General features: G+C 58.7%; 7 protein-coding genes across 7 annotated transcripts in view; 5 read left to right on the top strand and 2 right to left on the bottom strand.

Annotated features, from left to right (window-relative positions):
- Nucleotides 1-85: 85 nt before the first annotated feature.
- Nucleotides 86-5,766, bottom strand: ACA1_114470 (C2 domain containing protein; the record flags this gene model as incomplete). Its single annotated transcript, XM_004342129.1, has 19 exons — nt 86-499; nt 573-738; nt 875-983; nt 1,136-1,224; nt 1,307-1,527; nt 1,725-1,759; nt 1,887-1,953; nt 1,978-2,142; nt 2,226-2,268; nt 2,407-2,540; nt 2,638-2,756; nt 2,838-2,964; nt 3,061-3,972; nt 4,031-4,816; nt 4,891-4,959; nt 5,024-5,095; nt 5,209-5,298; nt 5,366-5,501; nt 5,597-5,766. 19 exons carry the CDS (start codon nt 5,764-5,766, stop codon nt 86-88), a joined length of 3,924 nt encoding a protein of 1,307 aa, XP_004342178.1.
- A 452-nt stretch (nt 5,767-6,218) lies between these two features.
- On the top strand, nt 6,219-6,614 carry ACA1_114460 (SNARE domain containing protein; the record flags this gene model as incomplete). The annotated part of the gene is made up of 1 exon (XM_004342128.1): nt 6,219-6,614. The coding sequence occupies one exon, from the start codon at nt 6,219-6,221 to the stop codon at nt 6,612-6,614; it is 396 nt and encodes a 131-aa protein (XP_004342177.1).
- Nucleotides 6,615-6,977: 363 nt separating this feature from the next.
- Nucleotides 6,978-10,276, top strand: ACA1_114450 (SH3 domain containing protein; the record flags this gene model as incomplete). Its single annotated transcript, XM_004342127.1, has 17 exons — nt 6,978-7,013; nt 7,118-7,195; nt 7,305-7,399; nt 7,539-7,680; nt 7,813-7,875; nt 8,071-8,175; nt 8,286-8,414; nt 8,489-8,596; nt 8,694-8,761; nt 8,831-8,962; nt 9,047-9,092; nt 9,175-9,298; nt 9,405-9,460; nt 9,590-9,722; nt 9,842-9,936; nt 10,046-10,166; nt 10,266-10,276. 17 exons carry the CDS (start codon nt 6,978-6,980, stop codon nt 10,274-10,276), a joined length of 1,542 nt encoding a protein of 513 aa, XP_004342176.1.
- Nucleotides 10,277-10,573: 297 nt separating this feature from the next.
- Nucleotides 10,574-13,121, top strand: ACA1_114440 (peptidase M28, putative; the record flags this gene model as incomplete). The annotated part of the gene is made up of 12 exons (XM_004342126.1): nt 10,574-10,716; nt 10,846-10,888; nt 10,981-11,101; nt 11,276-11,457; nt 11,572-11,680; nt 11,806-11,906; nt 11,991-12,123; nt 12,225-12,322; nt 12,412-12,501; nt 12,589-12,655; nt 12,742-12,893; nt 13,011-13,121. 12 exons carry the CDS (start codon nt 10,574-10,576, stop codon nt 13,119-13,121), a joined length of 1,350 nt encoding a protein of 449 aa, XP_004342175.1.
- A 325-nt stretch (nt 13,122-13,446) lies between these two features.
- Nucleotides 13,447-19,982, top strand: ACA1_114430 (ABC2 type transporter superfamily protein; the record flags this gene model as incomplete). The annotated part of the gene is made up of 22 exons (XM_004342125.1): nt 13,447-13,530; nt 13,750-14,227; nt 14,355-14,629; nt 14,704-14,917; nt 15,087-15,295; nt 15,375-15,492; nt 15,580-15,839; nt 15,923-16,048; nt 16,173-16,232; nt 16,422-16,440; nt 16,553-16,957; nt 17,135-17,325; nt 17,425-17,609; nt 17,712-18,043; nt 18,133-18,353; nt 18,429-18,569; nt 18,665-18,721; nt 18,796-18,985; nt 19,061-19,199; nt 19,286-19,530; nt 19,627-19,787; nt 19,866-19,982. The coding sequence occupies 22 exons, from the start codon at nt 13,447-13,449 to the stop codon at nt 19,980-19,982; spliced, it is 4,227 nt and encodes a 1,408-aa protein (XP_004342174.1).
- A 110-nt stretch (nt 19,983-20,092) lies between these two features.
- ACA1_114420 (uncharacterized protein) lies at nt 20,093-22,978 on the top strand (the record flags this gene model as incomplete). The annotated part of the gene is made up of 11 exons (XM_004342124.1): nt 20,093-20,263; nt 20,372-20,636; nt 20,984-21,086; nt 21,232-21,353; nt 21,489-21,605; nt 21,764-21,857; nt 21,959-22,040; nt 22,149-22,261; nt 22,294-22,379; nt 22,496-22,581; nt 22,853-22,978. 11 exons carry the CDS (start codon nt 20,093-20,095, stop codon nt 22,976-22,978), a joined length of 1,365 nt encoding a protein of 454 aa, XP_004342173.1.
- An 80-nt stretch (nt 22,979-23,058) lies between these two features.
- ACA1_114410 (uncharacterized protein) overlaps nt 23,059-24,424 on the bottom strand; it is a gene marked incomplete at both ends in the record, with an annotated part of 1,574 nt that continues 208 nt past the window's right edge. The window contains 5 exons of the mRNA XM_004342123.1: nt 23,059-23,104; nt 23,179-23,348; nt 23,438-23,873; nt 23,942-24,086; nt 24,316-24,361. Of these exons, the coding sequence (XP_004342172.1) occupies nt 23,059-23,104; nt 23,179-23,348; nt 23,438-23,873; nt 23,942-24,086; nt 24,316-24,361 (843 nt within the window). The remainder of the gene's footprint in view (nt 23,105-23,178; nt 23,349-23,437; nt 23,874-23,941; nt 24,087-24,315; nt 24,362-24,424) is intronic.

Genomic DNA, 24,424 nt, shown 5'->3' with positions numbered 1-24,424 from the left:
GGTGGTTGCCTGACTACTGGTCTGTTCGACACAGACAGGACTTGCTGCGTCTTCTTCACGTCAGTATAGATGATCATCATTATCTCTACCCAAGGACCAAGGTAGAGTCGCAGCGCTTTCGGGCCTGAACGTCGGTGTGGGCCGTGTCGATCTGGTGGAGCGCGAAGGAGAGCTGCACCTCCATCTCTGCCAGCCACTCGACATCGTCGGCCGACGCGCCCATCTCCGTCGAGGGCACCACCGAGTAGGGCGTCAGCCGACGCGGCCGCGGCGACGGACGGACGCCGCCGCCATCGGGCGACGATTCGCCGGTGGCCGCGGCCGCGGGCAGGCCCGAGAGCTGGAGCGTGGGCGGCATCGAGGCGCGGCCGTGGCGCAGCGCGGGCAGTAGAGAGTCCTGGTGCGGGAGCCGCAGCGACGCTGACGACGTCGACATCCGCGTGGCCAGCGCCGATGAGGCCAATGATGATGGCGACGTGGCCTGGAAGGAGCCGTGGCCCTGCTTGAAAACGGGAAGCAGGCGGAACCTGTGTGCGTGTCGTGCGTGTCGTGCGGTTGGTTAAATAATGAACCCATGGGACGGGTGGGCGAGACGGGCCGCACCACTGGGCGGTGCCCTGGGCGATCTCGGCGATGACGGAGAAGGGCAGTTCGATGAAACCCAACGGCCGGCTCCGCGCCGACTGGTTCCAATCGTAGCACGTCACGCACAGGCTGTCGCTCACGCTCGTCACATTACTTCGTGGTCCGGCGCAGACACCAGAGCGAAAGGGAGTGAGCAGCTGAAGCCAAAAAATCGCGTGTGTCGTGTGTGTGCGTCGTGTCGTTGGTCGTGTCGTGTAGTGTGTTTTGTCGCGTGTCGTGGCGAACGCACTAGGTGAAGTCCTGATTCCACTGAGGGTCGGAGGTCCCCTCGATTATGGACGTTCGCAGCATCTGGCCACTCAGTGTGATCATACAATACGGATCCGGCACCGTGCGAGCTGCCAACCACATATCGCATCACCATCAGTCCACTCGCGCGCAACACGCGCACGCGCACGCACACACGCACACACGCACGCACACACGCACACACGCACGCACACACGCACACACCACACACCACACACCACACACACACACACACACATACCATCCTCACCTGTGGGCAGCAGGTTCTTGCCCTGGTGCACGAAGACCTTGAGCAAGCTGCCCGGCTCGGCGCGCGCCTTGGCGGGTTGCCTGGTGCGTCTTGCACGTGTCGTGTGAGCGTTGCGATCGCCGCACGCGCCAGGGGCATCACTCACAACGAGGCGGCGCGCACCGATGGATGGCGTTGACGGTGAGGTGCTTGCCGTACTGGCCGTCCCCGTCGGAGGTGAGGCTGCCGCGCCGCTTGGAGAGGGAGAAGAGGAGGGCGCGCATGGACTTGCTCCGCCTGAGCGGCGTCTGGCTCTCGCTCTTCTTCCGCTCCAGTTCCTGCACCCGCCGCAGCAGGTCGGCCTCCTTCTGCTTGTCGTTCAGCGACTCGTTCAGCCCTTTGATCTGTGGAGTGTAATATGATAGGGCGCGTTAATGCGAGCCGCCACTGCATCATTGAGTCGATCACCTTCTCTAGGGAGGTCCGGAGGCTGGGCAGATCGGCGTGTCCCTGGGGCGTGTTGGCGAGCACCTCCTACAATGCTGGTCTTAGTCCTTCGCCACGCAAGTCTGGAGGCACTCCGGGGGGGGGGGGCGCATACCGCGAGCAGGATCTGATAGCGTGGGATTCGTTGCACTGCTCGTGATTCGGTTTGTCGTGTCGTATGGCATGGGTGATAACCATCACATGTAGAGGAGACCACAACATATCTAAATATCCAAAGATATGAATATATGAAAGATAGGAAGAATGGTGATTGTACCGGGCATAATCAAAAAGGATGAGAGGTCGAGCCCGCGGAGCTGCTTGGATCGCTCGGACTGCGTTTTCTGTGTTGGTTGTGCGGTCAGCACCTGCAGCATGACCGTAAGCCCCTCCATTCCGGGGGGGGGCTCGTTCGTTACCTCGACGAAGGACAGGAACGCGGTCTTGGTGGGCGAGGCCTTGAGTCGGTGCAGGAGCTCGATCGACGCGTGGTAGGACAGCACGTACACCGCGTACTCCTCGTGGAACAGTTTCTGTTTGGCACGAAAGACAGAACGAAAGGCGCGTGAGCGAGCACCACCCCCGCTTTCCATATCTGGTGTTGGGCGAGGCGTACCATAAACTTACAGAAGAGATCCCCAAGCATCGGCTGCGATGGCCTGTGTGTCGTGTGTGTCGTGTGTGTCGTGTGTGTCGTGTGTGTCGTGTGTGTCGTGTGTCGTGTGTCGTGAGTCACCGTACGGTGTCCCAGTAAGAAGTGGCGTGCGAGGAAGGGGGGGGAGTGGGAGTGAGCGTACCAACTGGCATAGCGGTCCTTGAGGTCGCCGAGGAACCGTTGGTGCAGCGACAGGACACTACCGATGTTGGCAAAGAGGCACAGCTGGTCGTCCAATCGCAGCACCTCCTTCTGCCGAATGGGCACAGCGAACGCCTGCGCTCAACCACCATTGGCCCCAATGGCCGCCGTTAGACGCCCCAATTCGCAATAACCGCAAAGGCACACGACACGCACACGATACGACACGCACCTCCATGAGCACGGTCAAGTACTGCACGTAGGCGGCCTCGGATTTGATGATCTCGTTGAGCGTGCCGGCGCGACTCTTGAGCTGCTTCATCACCGGGTCTCGGCCCGGCCCATCGCCCACTGCCCGCACCCACACAGCGTAGACAACAGTGAGCGATCCGCGAAAGAGAAGAGAAGCCCGAAAGGTGAGGGGAAGCTCACGAGCGCGCTGGACCCGAAGCCGAGCGAGCGCCCGGCGCACATAGCACTGCATGCGGACTACGCGCCCCGTCCCGACCTGCAACAGCTCATCGTAGCGGGCCACGCTCTTCAGGCCCAGTCGACTCACCTAGCACACCAAAACACAAGAAGTGAGGCCACTGTGTGTCGTGTCGTGTCGTTGGTCGTGTCGTGTCGTGCGGTGTGTGCGTGTGTAGTTGGTTACCTCCCGTTCGCGAAAGTCGGACTCCTGCTTGCGCAGCCTCTCCTCCCAGTCAACGAGGATGAGCATGCGGGCCTCGAACGTCTTGCGCACCTCCTCCGCCACCTTCTCGCTGAGCCGCTGCTCGATCTCCTGCTCGCGCTGCCGGAGCACGTCGTCCACTGCCCGCTCGCGGTCGACCACGGCCGCCTCGCGCCTGCGCACCTCGCGCTCGAGCTCGTCCGCCGCCTTGGCCCGGCTCGCCACCTCCGTCTCGCGCTTCTCGTCGCGCTCCATCTCCTCCTTGAACAGCTGCTCCTCCCACTCGATCAGCTTCTTCTCCCGCTCCTCTAGCTCCTTCACTCGGTCGTTCATCTCGACGCTTTTGCCGCCGCCATTTTTGTTGTTGTTGTTGTTGTTAGCCGCGGCGGTGACGATGGTCTTTGCTGACGCGGCGCGCTCCCGTGTCTGTTGTTTGCGCACAGGGCCGGTGTCGCCGCTCCTGGACTTAGACTTGGCTTTGGCCGCGGAGAGAGACAGCGCCGAGGCCGACGACAACGATGAGGGCTCGACAGCGGGGATGGTGAGCGCTCCCGGGCCGAGCGAGGCCAGCAGCAGCTTCAGGCTCTGGCGTTCGTCGTCGTCGTCGTCGGCGTCATGGGAAGCCTTCTTGCTCTTGTCGGCTGCTGGGCGCGCGTTCATGTCGCGCACGTTGTTGCGCGAGCTCTGGCTGACGCTCCGGAGCTTCTTCTTGTCGTGCTTCGTCGCCTGTGATCGGGTCCCGCTTGACAGCGAAGCCGAATCCGAGGCGTCGTCGCCTCGGCTGGAGTGTTTGCTGCTCCGCTTTTGTGTGGTTGTCGCTCCTTCGTTCGGGCTGGTCTTTATGATACCCAGCTTCAGGTCCAGGTCCAGACTCAGATCACCTACCACCAAGTCCTGTAGCCTTTTTCAGATTCCAGAATCGTGCGTGTGCGTGTGCGCGTGAGTTGCGTACCTTCAGGGCGTCCAATTCCAAGTCAATGATGGCGTCGGTCTCCCGAGAGTCGGAGGAGTGACTGCGCTTGTGGCCCTCCTTCCTGCTGCGGCGGCCACTATGAACCGAGAGCGTGCTCGCGCCCGTCCCGCTTCCCTCCAGCGCCTGCTCGCCTGAGTCCGCCCTGGGTGACTTGGACTCGCGCAGCTGCTTCGCCGCCGCCGACGTAGGGGTCGACGCCCGGCCCTCGGGCGCCGCCTGAGCGGCCACCGCCGTCGGTACCGGGGACAGCGAGCCGCTGTCTGAGCTGGCGTCGGACGCGGTGCTCTTTTCGCGGTCGCGCACTACGATCGCGCTGCCGCTGCGCTCGCGGCCTGTCGGCAACTCGGTGCTGCTGCCAATGCTGCTGCGGCTGCCGCGACCAGACGACGACTGGGTGGTCGGGCTCAGGCCTCGAGCGGTCTTGTCTTCGGTCGTGGTCGCAATTCGCTGCAGGTCGCGCGAGCTGGCCGCGAAGGATCGCGGGTCGCTGTCGCGCCGCCGCTCGCGCGTTGGGGTGCCGGGTCGGTCTCCCAGGACGTCGGGGGTGGCGGCAGCCGGCCTGAGGCCCAGAACCGACCTCCCGGACGAGTCCGCGCTGGTCCCGGCGCCGCGCCGCTCCAGGGAGGGGGTCAGGGTCTTGGCCACGATCTTGCTGCCGCCGGATAGGTGGAGCTTAGATCCCTTGGCCTTCTTCTCTTTCTCCTTCTTCTTGCTGTTGCGCTTCTTCTTGGACTCCTTGGCCTGCACCTCGACCATGACCGGCTCCTACAACGTCCAAAGCAAAGTGTGTGAGCGAAGAGGTGTGGCTTCTTTTGGTGGACCGTGCGAGTGGTGATTACCCTCGAGGCGATGGCCATTCGCACGGCCGGCAGCTCGCTGAATCGGTTGAACTCCACCATGAGCTCTTCCTGCACGTCGCGATGTGGTCAGCACGCGAACCAGCATCGCACTAAAGAAGGCGTGGGCGAGTACCCCATCGATGGAGAGCTCGAACTCGTCCAGTCTGTTCTCATGAAGCTGAGGCACAACTTGAAAGATGAGCCGCTGAAACGCAGGCACACACACACGCACACACGAACAATACACATAGGTGGGATCATGTGATCAGTTTCAAACATGTTTGCTCTCAGTCCTGGTTAACAAGGCAGCAAGCACACCTTCACCCGGTCGATGGTGCTGTTGAAGGGGATCACTAGTTCGTGCTCATCGTAGGACAGGCCGTCCTTGTGCGCTATGGAGACCGCCGCCTGATCGCACCAAATGTAATGTGAGCAATTTCACGACGCAGCCACTAGTTCGGGGCCGAGAGCGTACGGTGATGTGAATATCGTCATCCCTCCCTTTGGCACCGCTCAGGCTGCTGTAGCCGGCCAGATTGGCACTGAGGCTGCGCGGACGTTCGCGCTCTTCTTGTGCGTTGGCTTCTGTTACGGTCAGCGTTGTGGGTGGTCTAGTGCACGACGGCAGACATGACACACAACACACAACAGCGATGCCTGTTCGTCAAGTAGGGTCGGGTAATGCAGGTGAGCGGCGGGTGCGTACATAGATTGGCCGCTTTTCTTGAGCAGCTCGGGAACGGTTGGAGGTGTTTGCTGCTGACCGATCGCCAAGGCTCTGACGTCGGCCATCTTCTGGTCCATCTCGTTGGCCTGCGCCTCGAGCGCGTGCAGCAGCTTCGTCATGCGCACCCAGGCGCTATTCAGTTCCTCCATCTCTTCTTCCAGCAAGGCAGGATTTGTGTTGAGGGGGAGTAAAGATCAACTTTGATTCACTATCGTCACGGCCGCCTCTTCCACTTTCTTCAAATCAGCTCTTGAACAAAAAGGGCAAGTGGCCTGCTAGGTCGCGCCCCCTCGGGTCACTTCTTCTTCCTCTCTACGTTCTCTTCCTTTCCCAAGGGGCGCGCCACTTTGAATTCCCATTGGTCGTTACGAAAATTCGTGGGTGGTTGTTACCGGTACCTAACAACCGCCACCAGAAGCGAAAAGCAGCGAAGTTGAGTGCGGTCCGCACGAGCGAAGCGGAAGCATGGTGGTGACCGCTGCGGAAGTCGATGTCGGTGTGTCGTGGCGCTGGCCGTTCCTTATAAAGAGAGTGAGCTGGTTGTGTGGTATATCACACTCAACAGCAAGCCCACCGAGCTTAGATACAAGACATAACAGAGATGACCACCTCCTACGCACCCAACCGCCGCTTCGCACGCCCAGAGGCCCCTAGCGCAGAGTACCGCCACTTCATGCAGACCTTCACCAGCCCGACGGCGCAGGAGCTGGAGGCGCACATGCAGCACCAGGACCAGCAGCTCCTGCTGATCGCGCGCACGCTCGACCGCACCCTGGCGGTGGCCTACGACGTCAACGAGGAGCTGGCCCGACAGGGCGAGCAGCTGCAGCGCGTCGAGAACAAGGTCGACACCACCAGCTCGGCCATGGACTCCGGCACCGATCGCATCAAGAGCATGCTCCGCCGGCAGAAGGAGCACTGGCGCACGGCCCTCCTCGGCTCGAGCGCGGCCAGCGCGGTCGCGGGCATGGCCGTCGTGCTCATCATCCTCCTCTAGAGCAGCGAGCCTCTACTTGGATTTGATTTTTCTCTACTTTTTGTTTTGTTTTGTTATCTTTTATCGGCTTCAGGCCTCAAGAGTTGAGGTGGGCCACGTTTCGGCATCTTGTGTGATTAGCAGAGTATTATGTAAATAAAATAAGATGATATCTGAAAGGAGGAAAAAACCTGGCGGGCAATATTGGCTCCTTTGGTGTGCGCGGAGAAAAGGACAAGCAACACTGAAGTCCCAGACCGGTTCGTCAAGGCTACCCAACGACTCGCTCTCGACGAACTTGATCAATTTATAGCGGGCCACTTGGTAAATTGATCGTCTGGAGCCCATCGACTTGTAATTTGTGCCTCGTCCCCCACAACCACCATGGCAAACTTCTCGGCCGACCTGCTCGTAAATGAGGTATAGCAAAGAATTCATTCACCTTCCTCTGCTCTTTTGTCCATTCTAACCCAATGCCGCTGCTACTACGTTCCCAAATTTTCTTACGATTTTGTGTTGTAAAGGATGGCTTTGGCCTCTACTACTCGCGAGTATCCGACACTCTCAAGTCGCTCGATGACATCAGCTCTTTCTTCAAAAAGGTGCTCTTTCAACATCCCATTCGTCGCCTAGCCCAATGCATAGCACAGATAATCATTTGCACTTTCACATTGGCATTTCATTGAGTAACCCATCCGTCGGGCATAATAGCTCGCCTCGGCCGAGTCTTCCTACTCGAAGGAGCTCGCCAAGCTCTCGAAGACCGTCGATCAGAAGCTGTGGAAGAGAACCGACAAGGAGATCGGGTACGAACGTTTTTCACACACACTCTCTACAACGTTGGCGTTCTACGCGCCTCCGTGTCTACGTGCTGCGTGTGCTGTATGCGTGTGGCTGCGACTTGCGCAGTCAGTCAGTCTGACTGGCGTTGGGCGATCATCACAGTACAGTGGAGCACAGCTGGACCACGTTCCACGCCGAGCTCGAGAAGGTGGGCAAGTTTCACGAGCAGCTGGCCAGCAAGGCCGAGGAGCTCGTGCTCACCCTTGACAACTGGGTCAAGGAGAAGGAGAAGACAAAGATCAAGGTTGGGCCGCTACACCACCACCACCCACACACCACCACACCACCACCACCACCTCACTTACAAAGCTGTCGCTCCGGCCCTGTGAGCAACTGCTGACTTTGCTGTGTGGCACGTGCGTACGCGTTTCCCCAGTTGAACAAGGACGGAGCGAAGCTGACGAAGGACACCCATGACACCATGACTTCGCTCAAGCGGGTAAGTCCGACTCAACCTCATTTGCCTCTGTCTTAGTAGTGCTTCGTCCGCGCCGTGCAGTTGTTGGTTGTTGTTGGTTGTTGGTTGTTGTTGTGTGGGTACCTTCTTCATTTCAGGGCAATTACTGCCTCCAATTACTTGAGATTAATTGGCGCGTGCGCTTTCTGACCGACCGACCGACCGCACGACACACAGGCCAAGGAGAACTACTACAAATTGCACAAGGCCGCCGATGACGCCGAAGCCGCCTACCAGAAGAAGAAGGCCGAGCCCGCCGCCAAGCAAAAGGACGTCGACAAGGTACATGCCGCCGGCACACTGCCCCACCGCATCAACACGACGCACACGACACGACACGCACACAACGTGGGCTTCTAATCATTTTGTTTGTTTCCATTTTCTTGTCACAGCTGTCCAAGAAGTCGGTCGAGGCCAAGGAGAAGGCGCAGAACGCCGACGTCGCCTACAAGAAGGTCCTCGAGAAGGCCAACGAACACCAGACCAACTTCTACACGACATACATGCCCAAGCTGCTCGAGGTTCGTTCTATTCGACTTCTCTGATTGATGATTGGTTGGCTCCCTCTAACACAACGCAACGCAACACATTCCAGGAATTCCAAAGCTTTGACGAGGAGCGCACACAGTTCTTCAGGCAGGTCCTGGAGCAGTACATGACCATGCTCAGTGCCCTCCCGCCCTCTCTCTCCACCTCCTGCGACGTACCGTCTCTTCACACGCACCCCATTTCTTTTTTCCTTTTCCTTTCTTCTTTCTTTTCTTTCTTTTTCTCACGGTTCGAGCGGCGCAACAACACAGGCGCTGAACAAGGTGGTCAGCGAGATTGACGCCTCAAGCGACGTTGCCACGTTCATCGCCAACAACAGGTAGGCTGTGACCGCGCGGCCTCATTAAGCGCCGTAACTTACCGAGGTGTGTGTGTTGTCACACGACAGGGCGTCGGCCGTGACGCCACCGCCGGAGATTCAGTACGAGCCCTACTCGGGCGAGGGCGGCGTGCCATCGTCGCTCGGCTCCAGCCCCTCCGCCACGTCCTCCATCTCGCGCTCCGCTCCGCCAGCCCACAAGTACGCCTTCGCCCCTCATCCAACCAGAACCGAGTGAAGAACTTTTCTGATTCCTTTCGCTTCCCCCCCCCCGTTGTATAACAGGCCCACGCCAGCAGGCAGCATGATCCACAAGCCTGCGGCCACCAAGGTACCGCACCCGACCGCGCACACGCACACACGCACAAGCGACAGAGCGTTAACAACGGCGGTGTGTGCATGGACGGGCGCAGCAATGGGGACTTTCGGCGGCCGACGAGTCTCTGTCGAACGACCAGAAGAAGGCCAAGCTCGAGCAGCAGCTCAAGGAGGTCAACGAGGACATCGAATCCGAAATCAAATCCAAAAAGGGACTCGGTACGGCGCTTCACGTGACTGGGTCCCTCCCTCCCTTTTTTCCCCGTCTGTGAATTAATTGTTTATTTATTCGTTTCCTCATTTACTCATTGTTTGCGTGCCACAGACAAGCTCGTCAAGTTCTACGCTGCTGATCCGGTCGCTCAGAAGAAGGCGGTGCAGGTACTCAGCTCAGTCCTTTGCGCAGCGAGACATCGCACACGCACAGGCATCACCGCACACGCACGCACAGTCGCACACGCACACGCACACGGTGATAGGGAAATATTCAATTTTAAATGCGCGCAACAGGAAGCGACGGACCAGGAGAAGAAGATCGACGTCCTCAAGGAGGAGAAGGAGAAGATTGTGAGGCAGCTCGAAGCTGTCGGCGGCAGCGGTGATGTCGCCCCGTCCGAGGACGCCAGCCCCGAACCGGCCAATGGTGCGTTCAGTTTTTCTTTTTCTTTTTCTTTTTCGTCAGCGCACACACCCACCGCACTCGCCACACGACACGCGACACGCGCAGACTTTTTACTAAAAAGTCTTCTCTATGCAAAGCAGGAGATGCCGAGGGGGGTGAATTCGAGGAGGTGGAGTACGTCGAGGTGAAGGCCCGGGCGCTCTTCGACTACGAGGCCACCAACGAGACCGAACTGGTGCGTCCGTCGTCTTCTCTTCCCCGACAGACACACAACGCGTGGAGTGCCGCCTCTGATCGTGTCGTGTCGTGTCGTTGGTCGTGTGCGTGCCATGGCCTGTGCACAGAGCTTCAAGGCGGGCGAGATCCTGACCGTCTCCGAGCAGGACGAGTCGGGCTGGTGGTACGCCGACCTCAACGGAAAGCAGGGCTTCGTGCCCAACAACTACCTGACCGTCGTGGAAGAAGGTACACGACGTGGCCACCACCAAACTACGCAGTTTGTCGTTTGTCGTTTGTTGTGACTCACTCCCTTTACTTTTGTTAAACTTGGGCGCTTGATGTCAGTAGCCAACTGAAGAAGTAGAAGAGAGAGGAGGGTTGTGGAGAACGGAGCGACCTGACTTCTACAACAGCAGCAACAACAACTATTCGTGTGCCACACAGCCCCAGACCCTTAAAAGTGTAATACATTGTGTTCTTTTTTTTCCAATTAATTGGGGTGGGGAGTTTTATTGATTTACTTTGCATATTTAGAATATATTTTTATTCTGTTTCCTTGTTGGTTGGATTTTAGTTTTGACAACCAAAAGAGGAAGATGACGACTGTGCGGCCGAGGCCTGCGCACTGGGGGTGGGTGGTCGCAGTGGTCTGCATGGCGGTGATGGCTGCCGCCAGTGCCGCGCCGGCTGCGGCCCCCTACGAGCGGGAGGCCGCGGAGCTCACCAAGGCCGCCCTCACCGGCACCGACTTCTCCAAGCTCGAGTACCTCTGCGACACCTTCGGCCCCCGCTTCTCGTACCCCCCCCTTCCCCCTTATTTATTCATCCAATTTCTCAAATACATTAAAATAAACAAATCAAATCAAATACAATACTGTAAAAAATAAATACTGAGTTGTAATTTTATGTTTATTGGACCCAATAGAGGGAGCGAGAACCAAGTGCTGGCGATCGACTGGATGCTCGAGGTACGGCCTCAGAGCTATGTGGCACCTCACGCAGCAGGAGTGGCTCTGACGGTGGTGGTGGTGGTGGTCGTGCGCTGCAACAGACGCTGAAGAAGGACGGGCTGGCCAACGTCCGAGGCGAGCCCGTGGACGGGATCATCAACTGGAAGCGTGGCAAGGAGTCCCTCGAGCTGCTCCACCCTCGCCGCACCAGCATGGCCCTCCTGGGCCTCGGTACCTCGCACCACATCCACTTGACACCAACAACACCCTTCACACTTCTCACAACATGTTCGTGTCGTGTCGTGTTGCGTGTGTCCTATTGTGTGCGGCGTGTGTCGTGCGTCGTGTGTCGTGCGTCGTGTGTCGTGTGTTGTGTGTCGTGTGTGTCGTGTGTCGTGTGTCTAGGCAAGTCTGCTGGGACTGGGTCCGAGGGGGTCACTGCGGAGGTGTTCGTGGTGAGCACGTTCGAGGAGCTTACGGCCAATGCGGACAAGGCCAAGGGCAAGATCGTGCTCTTCAACGCCCCGTTCACCACCTACGGCCAAACCGTCGCCTTCCGCTCTCGTGGCGCCGACGCCGCCTCGGCCGTACGACCCTGCCAATCCGCACTCACTGTTCAACATGTTGACTGCGCACGCACGAAACGCGCGACACCACACGACCGCGCACGCACGCCACGCGCGACATGACCGCACGCGCAGGTTGGGGCGGTGGCTGCCTTGGTGCGTTCGGTCACGCCCTACTCGCTTTACACGCCGCACACCGGCGGGGTCAACTACTCGGACAAGCAGCCCCGCATTCCCGCGGCCGGTACGAAGCCCAATCCAATGGGAGCGATCCCTCTTTCGTGCATGCGTGTCGTGTCGTGCGTTGTGTCGTGCGTGTCGTGCGTGTCGTTTTTTTCTGAAGAATGAAGCGTTCGTTTGTGGGCGCAGCTGTCACGGTGGAGGACAGCGAGATGATGGCCCGCATGCAGAAGCGAGGCCAAGCCGTGGTCGTGAGACTCCAGATGGACGCCCAGATTCTGGGTTACAATGTAACACACAGACCCAATTGCTGACGTGGCTTCTCGAGTGCTTTGGTCCGTCCGACGCTAACGAAATTTCACCACCACCGGCAGGTTTCGTCGCGCAACGTGATCGCCGAAGTGGTGGGCGGCGCGGACCCCGAGGGCATCGTCTTGCTCGGCGGCCACGTGGACTCGTGGGACGTCGGCACCGGAGCAGTCGACGATGGCGCCGGCTTCTTCTGCGGTTCGTACTCTGCCTCCCCAGGACCTATCAATCGCCAGTACTCAATACGTGTCGTGTCGTCGTGTGTCGTCGTGTGTCGTCGTGTGTCGTGTGGTGAGCAGCGTGGGAGGCAGTGCGATTGATCAACGATCTGATTGAGGAGAGGAAGATCGCGCGCCCGCGTCGCACGATTCGCTTCATCGCCTGGGCTGACGAGGAGGTTCGCACTGGGTCGGGCGCTGCAAGGCGTCGTTAAGTGGTTGGGTGGGTGGTGCTGACCTTCAAGGTGACTGTGGCGGTGGATCGAAGATGACCGGAAGGGGAGCCGTCACCTACAAGGAGACGCACGAGCACGAGCTCAAGAGGCACCAGATCGCTGTCGAGTCCGACATCGGAAACGTACACACCGCACCGCACACGCACACGCACCACCACACACGCACACGCACACGGGTGTGGAATGTAATGAATTTGATTGTCCACCAGTTTGATCCCTACGGCTTTGGCTTCACCGGCAGCGCGGACGGCCTCGCCATCTTCCGCAACCTCTCCGGTACGCCCGCGCGCTTCGCTCTTTCAGCCGCGCCTCAGGCGGGTGGTGGTGGCTCTGATGACCGTCGTTGGCGACCACACGCATAGGGCTGCTGGAGCCGGTCAAGGTGGGCGAGATCGTGGAGGGCGCCGGCACGACCGTGGACAACGCGCCCCTGGTCGCCGCTGGCGTGCCTGGCGGCGCGCTGCTGGACAGCAAGGGCTCCTCCCACTACTTCAACTACCACCACTCCAGCGCCGTACACCATCTCTTCGTTCTTTCTTTCGTCTTTCGTTCTTCCTTTCATCGTCGTCATTGCGCCTGAAGTCCTAACGACACGACGCGACGCGACACGGCATGAACAACTCGACGGCAGGACACGATCACAGCGCTCAACTACGATGGAGTGCGCCGGTCGGTTGCCGCAATGGCGGTGATGAGCTACGTCCTCGCCGACATTCCGGACGACCTGCCCCACGCAGCTTAGCGGCGAGAGTGCCCAAGTGCAACAACATCAAGAAAGAGAGCGGCCGAGCTGGCACACATCATCTCGGGTACTTTACGAGCGCCGGTGTGAGGTATTTAGACTATTTACACTTCTTTTATATCAGTAATGCCTCAAATTTCTATCAATGGGTCTCACCTGTATTTAAATGCTCCATTGGGCTTTTGCGAGAGCTAGAACAAAACCTGGTGCCGGGCCGGGCAAACACAACTGCTTTACCCCACCACACCCACGGACCTCGTCGTCCAGCTCACCCCGTGAGAGCTGAGCCCAGTACCGACTCAGCCATTTGCACACTACACCACTGATGAGCGAGGGTGACGACAGCCGCCTTCAGGCGGAGGAGGACTCTGGTTCTGCATCTTCGTCTTCGGGCGAATCGATCGATGCCGTACCGCAACACAACGGCCTCCACCACTCCTCTGCGGTACTACATCTTCTTCTGCCCCACCCACCGGCATAGTTTTGCCTCTTTCGTTGCTTTCTATCCGCCCGGGTTGATGTGATTCTTATTCCCCGCGCGGAAAAAAGCGGAGTTGGACCCCCGATCAACTCACCGCACACGCACACACGCAACACGACACCGCACACGCGCGCTCAACAACGACAGGACGAATATGAGGGGCACGCGGACGAGAGCGATGATGATGATGACGATGAGCCGCGCGTGCAGGTGGACGAGAGCAGGTCGGTCCTGCTGCGGGACTACATCGCGCAGGAGCGTCGCAAGCTGGTGCCCCACTTCCGCTCGCTGTCGGTCGCGGTCTCGCACCTCAACTACACCGTCAAGGCCCTGCCGCCGGCCCAGCGCCACAACGACGTCTACCACGCTTGCCTGTGCTGTGCGGCCGAGAAGAAGAAATCCAAGAAGAACCTGTTGCATGACGTCAGCTTCTACCTTAAGCCGGGCCAGATGACCATCCTATTGGGCGCGCCCGGCTGCGGCAAGTCGACGCTGATCAAGCTCCTGGCCAATCGGCTGCGCTCGGGCAAGGTCACCGGCGAGCTCACCTTCAACGGCAAGGACCCGCGCAAGGGCAACTTCCACCAGGACATCGCCTACGTGCCCCAGGACGACGTGCACATCGGTACACACCTCACATATCTCATGCATTCCACTCCACGCATTCCTCAGGAGCGTGTGCGTGTGCGGTTCGTGTGTGCGGTATGTGCGACTAACTCCGATTGTGTATGTTGCGTTGATAAAAACATCAGCCCAGCTGACGGTGAAGGAGACGCTGCAGTTCAGCGTGGACTGCCAGATGCCCAAGCACGTGTCGAAGGCCGACCGCCAGGAGCGCGTGCGCACGACCATGCAGCTGCTGGGCCTCACGCACCGCGCCAACACCGTGGTGGGCGACGCCCTGCTGCGCGGCGTGTCCGGCGGCGAGAAGAAGCGCGTGACCATCGGCGTCGAGACTGCCAAGAACCCCACCATCTATCTCCTCGACGAGCCCACCACCGGCCTCGACTCCTCGGCCGCCTACGACGTATGTCAACAACCCGCTGTGTATCTCGTGTGTTGACGTGTGTTGCTCACAACACGACACAACGCACGACACAGGTGTTGCGTGCGCTGCGGTCAGGCGTGGACATGGGGACGACGGCGATGGTGGCGCTGCTCCAGCCGAGCTACGACGTCTTCAACCTGTTCGACAACGTGCTGATCTTGTCGCACGGCGAGATCGCCTTCCTCGGCTCCAAGAAGGACGCCTTCGCCCACTTCGAGAGCCTCGGCTACCGCTGCCACCCCAACGTCAACCCCGCCGAGTTCCTTCGTACGGCAACGCACGACACGACACGACACGATCAACGACACGACACGACACGATCAACGACACGACACGACACGACACGACACAGCGCGCACGCACACACCGCACGCACACACCGCACACACATGCATGCATCGCACATGGCTGCTGACCTGGCCCAAACCGACAACAGAGGAGGTGGTGGAGAGTGGGACGGGCCAGTGTCCGCTGCCGGAGAAGTACCGGGACATGGGCGACGAGGAGCAGGGAGACGCGGAGTGGCTCAAGCCCGACGAGTTCGTCGCGCGCTACAAGGAGTCCACCTACTACGCCCAGGTCGAGAAGACCATCGAAGAGATCCGCAGCGAGGCCAGCGCCAGCCAGCCCTCGGCCAAGAAAGAGGTAACACGACACACGCAAGACCGCACACGCACCACCGCACACGGGCCGAAGAACTCACACATTTTTGATATTCCTTCAGCGAGTGGACATCGGCGATCTGACGAAGGTGGACTACTCGGAGAACATCAAGTACCCCACGTCCGTGTGGTTTCAGTTCTGGCGCCTCACCCAGCGCTCCTTCATCAAGCTCTGGCGCGGTGCGTTCCTCTTCCGCCCAACAACAACAACCTGCGCCTTGCTCTAATGATCGTGTGTCGTGTCGTGTCGTGTGTCGTGTTGTGTAGATATGCCGACAAACAGGTCGCGTATCGTGGGGTGCCTCTTCATCTCGTTCCTGCTGGGCACGCTCTTCCTGCGCTTGGGCGACGGCCAGACCGACGCGCGTACGCGCCTGGGTCTCATGTTCGTGGTGATGGGCTACTTCTCCTTCTCGTCGACCAACGCCCTCCCGTCGGTGCTCGTCGAGCGCGACGTATTCTATCGACAACGAGACGCCAAGTACTACAAACCGCTGCCCTACCTCACCGCCAACATTCTTGCCGATGTACATCTACGCCCCACATTCCACATTCCACACATGCCAACCCCACATTCCAGGAAGGTCAAAAGCTCACATCATTGTCACAGGTGCCGATGACGGTGATCGAGGGCGTGCTGTTCAGTTGCATCGTGTACTGGCTCTGCGGACTCAATGACTCGGAGGCCGGTGGACGCTTCGGCTACTTCATGCTGATGTGCATCCTCTTCTACTTCGTACGTCACTCCACCGCAGCCCTCGATCGATGATGGTCCTATTGCTGACCAACCACAATCGTAGATGTTCCGAGCGTTCGCGCGAGCTGTTGCGTCCTGGTCACGCGATCTCGTGTCTGCGCAGAGCACCGGCCCGTCATTGCTCGCGCTCTACCTCCTCATCTCCGGCTTCATGATCACCAGGGTACGAATGTCGTTTTTTCTTGTCTTAATGTGCCTCACATGTACTGACAATATCTCTCTCTATATAAAACAGACCAATATCCCCGGGTGGTGGATCTGGTACGACAACCCCACCATTTATGTCATATTTTCCCATAAATTCTGCATATTTATGCTACATGTGCTGATTCACCTTGAACTCTGGGTACAGGTTTTACTACGCCAATCCAGTTTGTAAGTCTCCCCAGCCAATCCTACACTCACACTCGTTGCCCGCTTGTTGAGTGGTGGATTTTGTATTGTTATTTTTGCTGGCCATTCTCACATTGGTGCGCTGCACAGCGTACGCGTTCATGGGCTTTGCGGCCAACGAGCTGTTCGACGCGCGCTACACGTGCGGCGACGACGAGCTCGCGCCGCCCCGGTCGGTGCCCAACTTCAACACCTCCTATCCGGGCGGCTTCGAGGGCAACCAGGTGTGCCCGCTCACCTCCGGCACGGCCTTTGCCGTCAACGACTTTGACATCTTCGACGTGGCCGAGCTCCGCTGGATCATGCTCGCCTGCGTCGTGGCCTGGTGGTTCATCTTCACCACGCTGGCCTACCTCGCCCTCCGCTTCGTTCGCTACACGCCGCTCCCGGCGCCGCCCATGGCCGAGATGGCCGCCGACGAACACGAGATGCAAGAGGTCGATCTCGCGCAGTACAAGAAGCAAGCCAAGAAGGGTAAGAAGCGAATGGATGTTCGTATTGAGTGTTGTGTGCGTGTGTCGTGTGTCGTGTGTCGTGTGTCGTGTGTCGTGTGTCGTGTGTCGTGTGTCGTGTGTCGTGTGTCGTGTGTCGTGTGTCGTGTGTCGTGTGTCGTGTGTCGTGTGTCGTGTGTCGTGTCGAGTCGTGCTATGGAACTCACACAAATGTTGACAGAGGGCGACATCGACATTGACGATGGCGGCGGCGAGGTGGGCGAGAAGGACCTGTCGCCGGCCGGCGCCTATCTTTCGTGGAACAACCTGGACTACTCGGTCCAGATCCGCAAGGGTCTCAAGAAGCACGACCTCCAGCTGCTCCATGGCGTGCACGGCTACGTCAAGCCCGGCATGATGCTCGCCCTCATGGTATGCGAGCAATGCGCGCACATATAGTTGATATACATCTATATGTTGATAATAACCCATATGTGTACGCCGCTGACATCATCATTCACTGAAATGCAGGGCTCGTCGGGCGCGGGCAAGTCGACGCTGATGGACGTGCTGGCGCGCCGTAAGACCGGCGGCAAGATCGGCGGCGAGATGCTCATCAACGGCCGCAAGGCCGACAGCAACCTCAACCGCGTCATCGGCTACGTCGAGCAGCAGGACATCCACAACCCCACCCAGACCGTGCTCGAAGCCCTTCAGTACAGCGCCGTCGTACGTCAGCTCCACATACTTGACATATTTTTACAGTATATTTGACACATTATTTATATGTGTACATCATAGTGTCGTCTCCCGCACAGCATTCCTAAAAAGGAGAAGAAGAAGTTCGCCAAGAGCCTCCTGAAGCTGCTCGGCCTCGAGGGCCAGGCCAACGCCATCATCGGCAACAACGCGCAGGACGGTCTCTCTGCCGACCAGCGCAAGCGGGTCACCATCGGCGTCGAGATGGCGGCCGACCCGGCCATTCTCTTCCTCGACGAGCCCACGTCGGGCCTGGACTCGTTCGGCGCCGAGCGCGTGATGAAGGCCGTCAAGAACATCGCCGCCCGCGGCACGTCGATCGTGTGCACCATCCACCAGCCCTCGTCAACCATCTTCGGAATGTTCACCCACCTGCTCCTGCTCAAGAAGGGTACCATGGCCACCTCGACCGCCACCTTAGCCGCCACCTAGCTTGATCTGCCACCTAGACCGCCATCTTAACAATTGGTGTATGTACAGGTGGGTACATGACCTACTTTGGGCCGATCGGAGAGGAGGACGGCGACTGCTCGGTCCTGCTGGACTACTTTGCCAAGCTGGGCAGCCACCTTAAGCCCAACCAGAACCCGGCCGAGTTCATCCTCGAGGTCACCGGCGCCGGCATTCCCAAGACCGCCAAGCAGATCAAGGAGAAGCCCAAGGACGGCGACGGCGACCAGGAGACCCAGAAGCCTGCCGCGGTATGTCACGCACGCACGGCCGTTTCCATTCCTGCATTCTTTGAAAGTCTTGCCCGTGCTAACACGCGCAAGCAGGGAGGAGACAGCGACGAGTACGTGGCGGCCTATCAGAATTCAGAGTTTTGCAAGAACGCGCTGCAGCAGCTGGAAGAGGGCATCTACCCGATCCAGCGGGAGCGCGAGACCAAGGGCCGTCTCCGTCGCCGATGGAAGAAGGTACATATCGGACACGCACACGACACACACACACACACCACACAACGCCAAGGTGCGCCCACTCATCAGTATCTAACGATCGTGGTTGGGAGCAGATCAAGGAGAGAATGAAGGGTCGCTACGCCAACCCCATGCACGTGCAGTTCACCGAGGTGCGTTCACCTTCTGTATATGTAAAAATGTATGTACTTTTTATTTACATGTTGTTTTAATTGGTCGTATGTAGACGATCAAGCGAGCGTATCTTGCGGTGTGGCGAACGCCGAACGAGTTCTGGAACAAGATCATCGGCCCTCTGGTACTGGGCAGCATCATGGGCACTCTCTTCCTCCAAATGGACAACAACCAGGCTGGCGCCACGCAGCGATCTGCCGTCATCTTCTTCTCCATGCTCATCTGCGATCTTCTTGCCATGCGTACGCACCCAGACCGCACACAACACGACACACACGGCACTACACACGCTGACATATCGCTATTGAATCGAACAGCGGCGATTCCCAAGATTCTGGCCGAGCGTGCCGTGTTCTATCGCGAGCACGCGGCGCGCACGTACAACTCGCTGGTCTACGCCGCGAGCATCATCCTCCCCGAGCTCCCCTTTGCCGTCATCACCGCAGTCCTCTACACGTACGTCACATTCCACATTCCTTTCACAACATTCTTGCTAACATATTCCTATGTGTGGCTTCCTATATATATGTTACAATGAATAGTATTCCGTTGTACTTCATTTCGGGCCTGCAGTACGATGCGGACAGATACTTCATCTTCTTCGGCATCTTCCTGCTCACCAACCTGCTCGCCATCTCGCTGTGTCACATCATCGGCCTCCTGTCGCCCAACGTCGTCATCGCCAACTCGCTCTCGGCCATCCTCTTCACCCTCTTCTCGCTGCTCGCCGGCTTCCTCATCACGAGGGACGACATCGGCGGTTGGTGGATCTGGATGCACTACATCGGTACGTCGCTCTCTACATACATACATATATTTCACACATATGAGTCGTTACCATGCAACCAACTCATATTGTATATGTCTACACAATAACATGCAGATATCAACATGTTTGCGTTGGAGGTGTTGATGATCAACGAGTTCGAAGGCCTCAAGCTTCACTGCACGGGCCACGAGTTCGCGCAGGTGCCGATCGCCAGCCAGCCGGGCGTCTTCAAGGAGTTCTGCGGCATCACCACCGGCGAGGAGTACCTCGACTCGGTACGGCGCACACTCACGCCCCCCCCCCCGCGGTGCTGGTGGCTCACGCGTGTGCGACCATCACAATCGATGTTACAGATCAGTTTCTCGTCGGACAACATGGTGCGCGATGCCATGCTGCTGCTCGGGTTCTACTTCATCTTCATCTTCATCACCTGCCTCCTCGTCAAGTTCCTCAAGTGGCAGAAGCGATGATCGGCGATGATGATCGGCCTACTTATTTAGTGTTAGAAATAAAAAAGAGACAAAAATATCATAAAAAGCGGGAAATGATATGGGAAACGTTAAATAATTTGAAGTAAAGGATGGAAGAGCGGGTGAAGAGGTGGCCCGAGTGCCAGTTCTTCTTCTGCTCAAACCCTGGCAAGCCCGCGAGGATTGACGGCGTCGTAGGCGCCCGAGCACCACCACCGGAGTCAACTTCGGCTTCACCCATTGTATCGGGCTTCTCCCCGGTCGACGTCATACCACCTGAGGTGCCCCCCCCTCTCTTCTTTTCTCTACGCTTCCTTTCTTGGCTTGAACTCACCCATGACACACACGGCACGACACGACACACACACATGGCACGACACACACGGCAGGTGTGGGCTCTTGTGTTCGAGTTCCTGACGCTGCGCGACCTGCAGCGTAGTGCGGCGCTGGTGTGCCGCGCGTGGCGTGCGGTGGCCACCGACCAGTGCACCGTCGCCCGCCTCTTTTGGCGCCACTACCACTGCGACCGCCAACGTCGCGACCGCCAACGCCCGACTTCGCGCTACACTGACGCGCAACTGCGCAACCGAGCCAGCGGCGCAAGTGCGCTGCCTTCGCCGCCGGAGATCATCCATCTCCACTTTGGCCAAGCGGGTGTGTATCGTGTGTGTTGTGTGCGTGTGTCGTGTCGTGTCGCGTGTGTCGTGTCTCACAGGTGTGTGTGCGCACGTACTCACGCACACGACACGCGCAGGGTGTGAGCTGGGCATTCGGTACTGGGAACGGGTCTGCGGGGAGGTGGGGGTGCGATCCAGCGATGGCGGACTCGCTCTCTCTGGGAGCCATCATCAGTGGCCCCCCCTCCACTCGCACTTCCGCGAGGCCTCCCCCGGCGGCCACAGCCTGTCATCGAGTGACGTCTTCCTCCATTGCGTGTGTGCGGTGTGTGCGGTGTGTGCGGTGTGTACGGTGTGTGCGATTGGATTGACCGGCGCGTGCAGGCAGGTTTGTGCCGAGGGCCGTGCTGGTGGATCGCCAATCTATGGGATCCGTGTTAGACACCGCCAACGCCAAGCGGATGCGCTCCATGATTTGCCCCGACAAGTGCGTTACCATGCGACAACACGTGACACGTGACACGTGACATGCAACATACTCCGCACACGCCGCACACGGTCGATTAATCAATACTACCATAAAATGCGGTGTGTTGTGTGTGGCCATGTGTCGTGTCTTATGTGGAATGCAGCGATTTGATGATGGAGGGCGAGGCGGTGGACGAGCAGAAAAGTCGCCTAGTCGAGGTGGTGCGCAAGGAGATGGAGCGAGCCGACTTCGTCGACGGCTTCCTGATGTTCCTCCAGCTCGGAGGTAAGCACACACACTCACTTACACACGACACACGACACACGACACACGACACAACACGACACACGACACACGACACACTTACACACGGCACACGGCACACGATACACGGCACACGACACGCGGCACACAACACAGAGATGGGCCAATTGGAGCGTCAGCTGCTGCTGGCTTGCGTGGAGGAGTGGCCGGACATCGTGTCCGTGGCCGCGGCCGTGATGCCGCCCATCGACTCCGTCAGCGACCTCGTCTGCTGTTCGTCAGCCTCCCACATTCTCTCCTTGTCGTCAAGGGCGCACTCATACTCTTTCTCTCTGTCGTGTATCGTATCCTGCGTCGTGTGGCGTGTGTGTCGTGTGTTGCGTGTGTGGCGTGTGTTGCGTGTGTGTCGTGTGTGTCGTGTGGCTTCGTAGGGGATGTCGCGCGTACGCTCCACCATATGAATGATTGCACCTCCATGGCGGTCCTGCTCGACGGCACGCCCCGACCCTACGACCCTACGACGACGTACGTCGGTCCTTGTGCCATAACGTTCGACGCACGCACACGCACACGCACACGCACACGCACACGCACACGCACGCTGACAATGAATATCAAACGGCCAGCATCGCGGGGACGTACGACGTGCTGGCCGACGCGTTCTCCGGCGCAACGCACCCACTCCGCTTCGGCCGAACGGCTGCAATGGTACCTTTGGACCATTTCGATTGGAGAGGAGCGCAATTCATTGTAAAAATGCTGATGATTGGCCCATTGGATCTGTGCATGCAGGGTGCGGCCATTTATTCGCTGCAGCGAATGACCACCGAGCTTGTGCCCTACCCCTTCTTCCATCTGCTGTCCCTGTCCCACGTGCCCATCGTCGCGACCTGCTCCGATGAGCCCACTCCGCCATCGCCATCGCCGACGTGGTCACGCGCCTCCTGCGCCACCGGGCCAGCTGCCTGTCCGGCGACGCCCCGCTCGGCCACAACGACAGCGTGTGCCACGCGGCATTCGCCACATTCCACACCAACCCCGCCGCAGGTGCCCCATTCATTTCTTTTTCCTTTGTCTATTTTTTTACATATATATTACATTTATATATATGTTATAACATGTAAATATGTATCTCTTTTTTTTTAATAAATATCTGTATATAGGTCGCCAGAAGTACGGCGAGGTCGAGGCGGCAGTGCGCGCGGGGGCGAGACAAGACAAGAGGAGCTCCGGTGTTGAGCTCGCGTCGGTGTTGAGCTCGGCTCCCTTTGGGGGCGCTACGCAACCCATCACACTCTCTTGTGCGTACACCCCATGTTATAGTCTTTGTGTGGGTTAATGCTGTGAGCTCAACTTGTTGCATTGTTGCATTGTTGTATTGTTGTATTGTTGTATTGTGGTAGCAAGTAATAAGTAATGAATGTTATGTTGTGAATGACTATGCAGGTGATGCAGATGACAAAGACAAGGGCCACCATCGGATGAGTGGGTCGATGCTGAGTAATTCGAATGGCGTGCAGGTGCTGGTCTCCCGCCCCCTGGCGCGCTTGCACGGCCAGCAGCGAGTGGTGGACTTGGATGACACTGAGACTCTGTCCTACCTTGACGATATGGTCGCGCAATGGCGCGACTATCAAAGTCTGTGAGAGAATGATGAACACCCAATGCGCACCAGGTTTTTTTTTCTTTGTCCAAATTTGTGAGGTTGACACGCATTGAATGAAGCCTAGCCAACACGCCTGATTTTGCGAATGCGGTCGGGGTCGTCTTGTCTGCACGCGTGCAACAATAAGCAAGGGTTCACGCAAACGCACACGCACACGCACACGCACACGCACGTGCGCACCTGTACTGGATCATGTTGGTGTAGTCGATGCCGTAGATCACGCCATTGCCGCCCGCGATGGTGGGGTGGGGGAGGGCTCCACCACCGAGTCGTTGAGTGGCCTGGTAGTTGGTCTCGAGTAACCAATTCCCAGTTGCCTCGAAGCTCTGCCACGTCCCGTCCTCTGGTTTCTGGTGTCATGTAGTGTGTGTGTGTCATTGTGTGTGTGGTGTGTGTGTGTCATTGTGTGTCGTGTGTGCGCTCAGGTTAGTCACTGCACATGCGGTCGCAAGGCAACAAGGGGAGCGGGCCGTGCATAGAATTGCCAGTCCGGCCCGTGCGGCCGCAGCGTGAAGTCCGACGACATTGGGGCCCCTGCGTAGCTCGTACTCATCGTCGGCGGCGGCGGCGGCGTGAAGGAGCGCGCCAGAGAGACGTAGGGCGGCGGCGGCGGCGTCAGCGGCATCGTCGGCGTGAAGGCGGGCCTCATCAGGGGCATCGACATGGACGACAGCCTGTGAGCCGGCGCCGGCGGCATATATCGGTAGGCGCTGCTGCTGCTGATGGCGGCGGCCAGCGGCGGCGGTGCGTGGGTGAAGAAGGTCGACGAGCCGGCGGACGGCGCCAACAAGAATGGTGAAGAGGCCGATGGCAGCGGCGGCGGCGGCGCCGACGTAAAGGAAGTCGACGGCACGGCAATGACGGGAGTGATGAAACTGATGGCAACGACAACGACGACGGCAGCGATGAAGAAGACGGAGGTGATAGTGATAATGATGCTGACGACGTCAACGATGACGACGACGATGACGACGATGAAGAGGAGTCGGAAGCGAGATAGTCCACCACGACGAGGAAGCGAAGTCGAAACTGCTTGTGCGTGGGCGCCGTGTAGATCGGCGCATGGCCTGGGGCGCCTGGCATCATGCCTGATGGCGCCATCACCAGCCGAGGCAAGTACGCATCAGCAATTCCGTGCGTGTCATGCGCGTCGTGCGTGTGGCGTTGTGTGTGTCGTGCGTGTGGCGTTGTGTGTGTCGTGCGTGTGGCGTTGTGTGTGTCGTGCGTGTGGCGTTGTGTGTGTCGTGCGTGTGGCGTTGTGTGTGTCGTGCGTGTGACGTTGTGTGTGTCGCGCGTGTCGTGTGCCGCGTGTGGTACCTAAAGGTAGACAGCGGACCGGACCCTGCGGGACCACGACGCCGTCCTGCAGCTTCGTGACCTCGTGCGAGCGGGCGTTGGTTTCGTTGTGGATGGCGTGGTCATTTCG

The sequence above is a fragment of the Acanthamoeba castellanii genome (genome assembly GCF_000313135.1).
Source record: "Acanthamoeba castellanii str. Neff unplaced genomic scaffold scf7180000084669, whole genome shotgun sequence".
NCBI classification, from domain to species: domain Eukaryota; phylum Discosea; order Longamoebia; family Acanthamoebidae; genus Acanthamoeba; species Acanthamoeba castellanii.
This window is presented reverse-complemented; position numbering and strand designations above follow the sequence as displayed.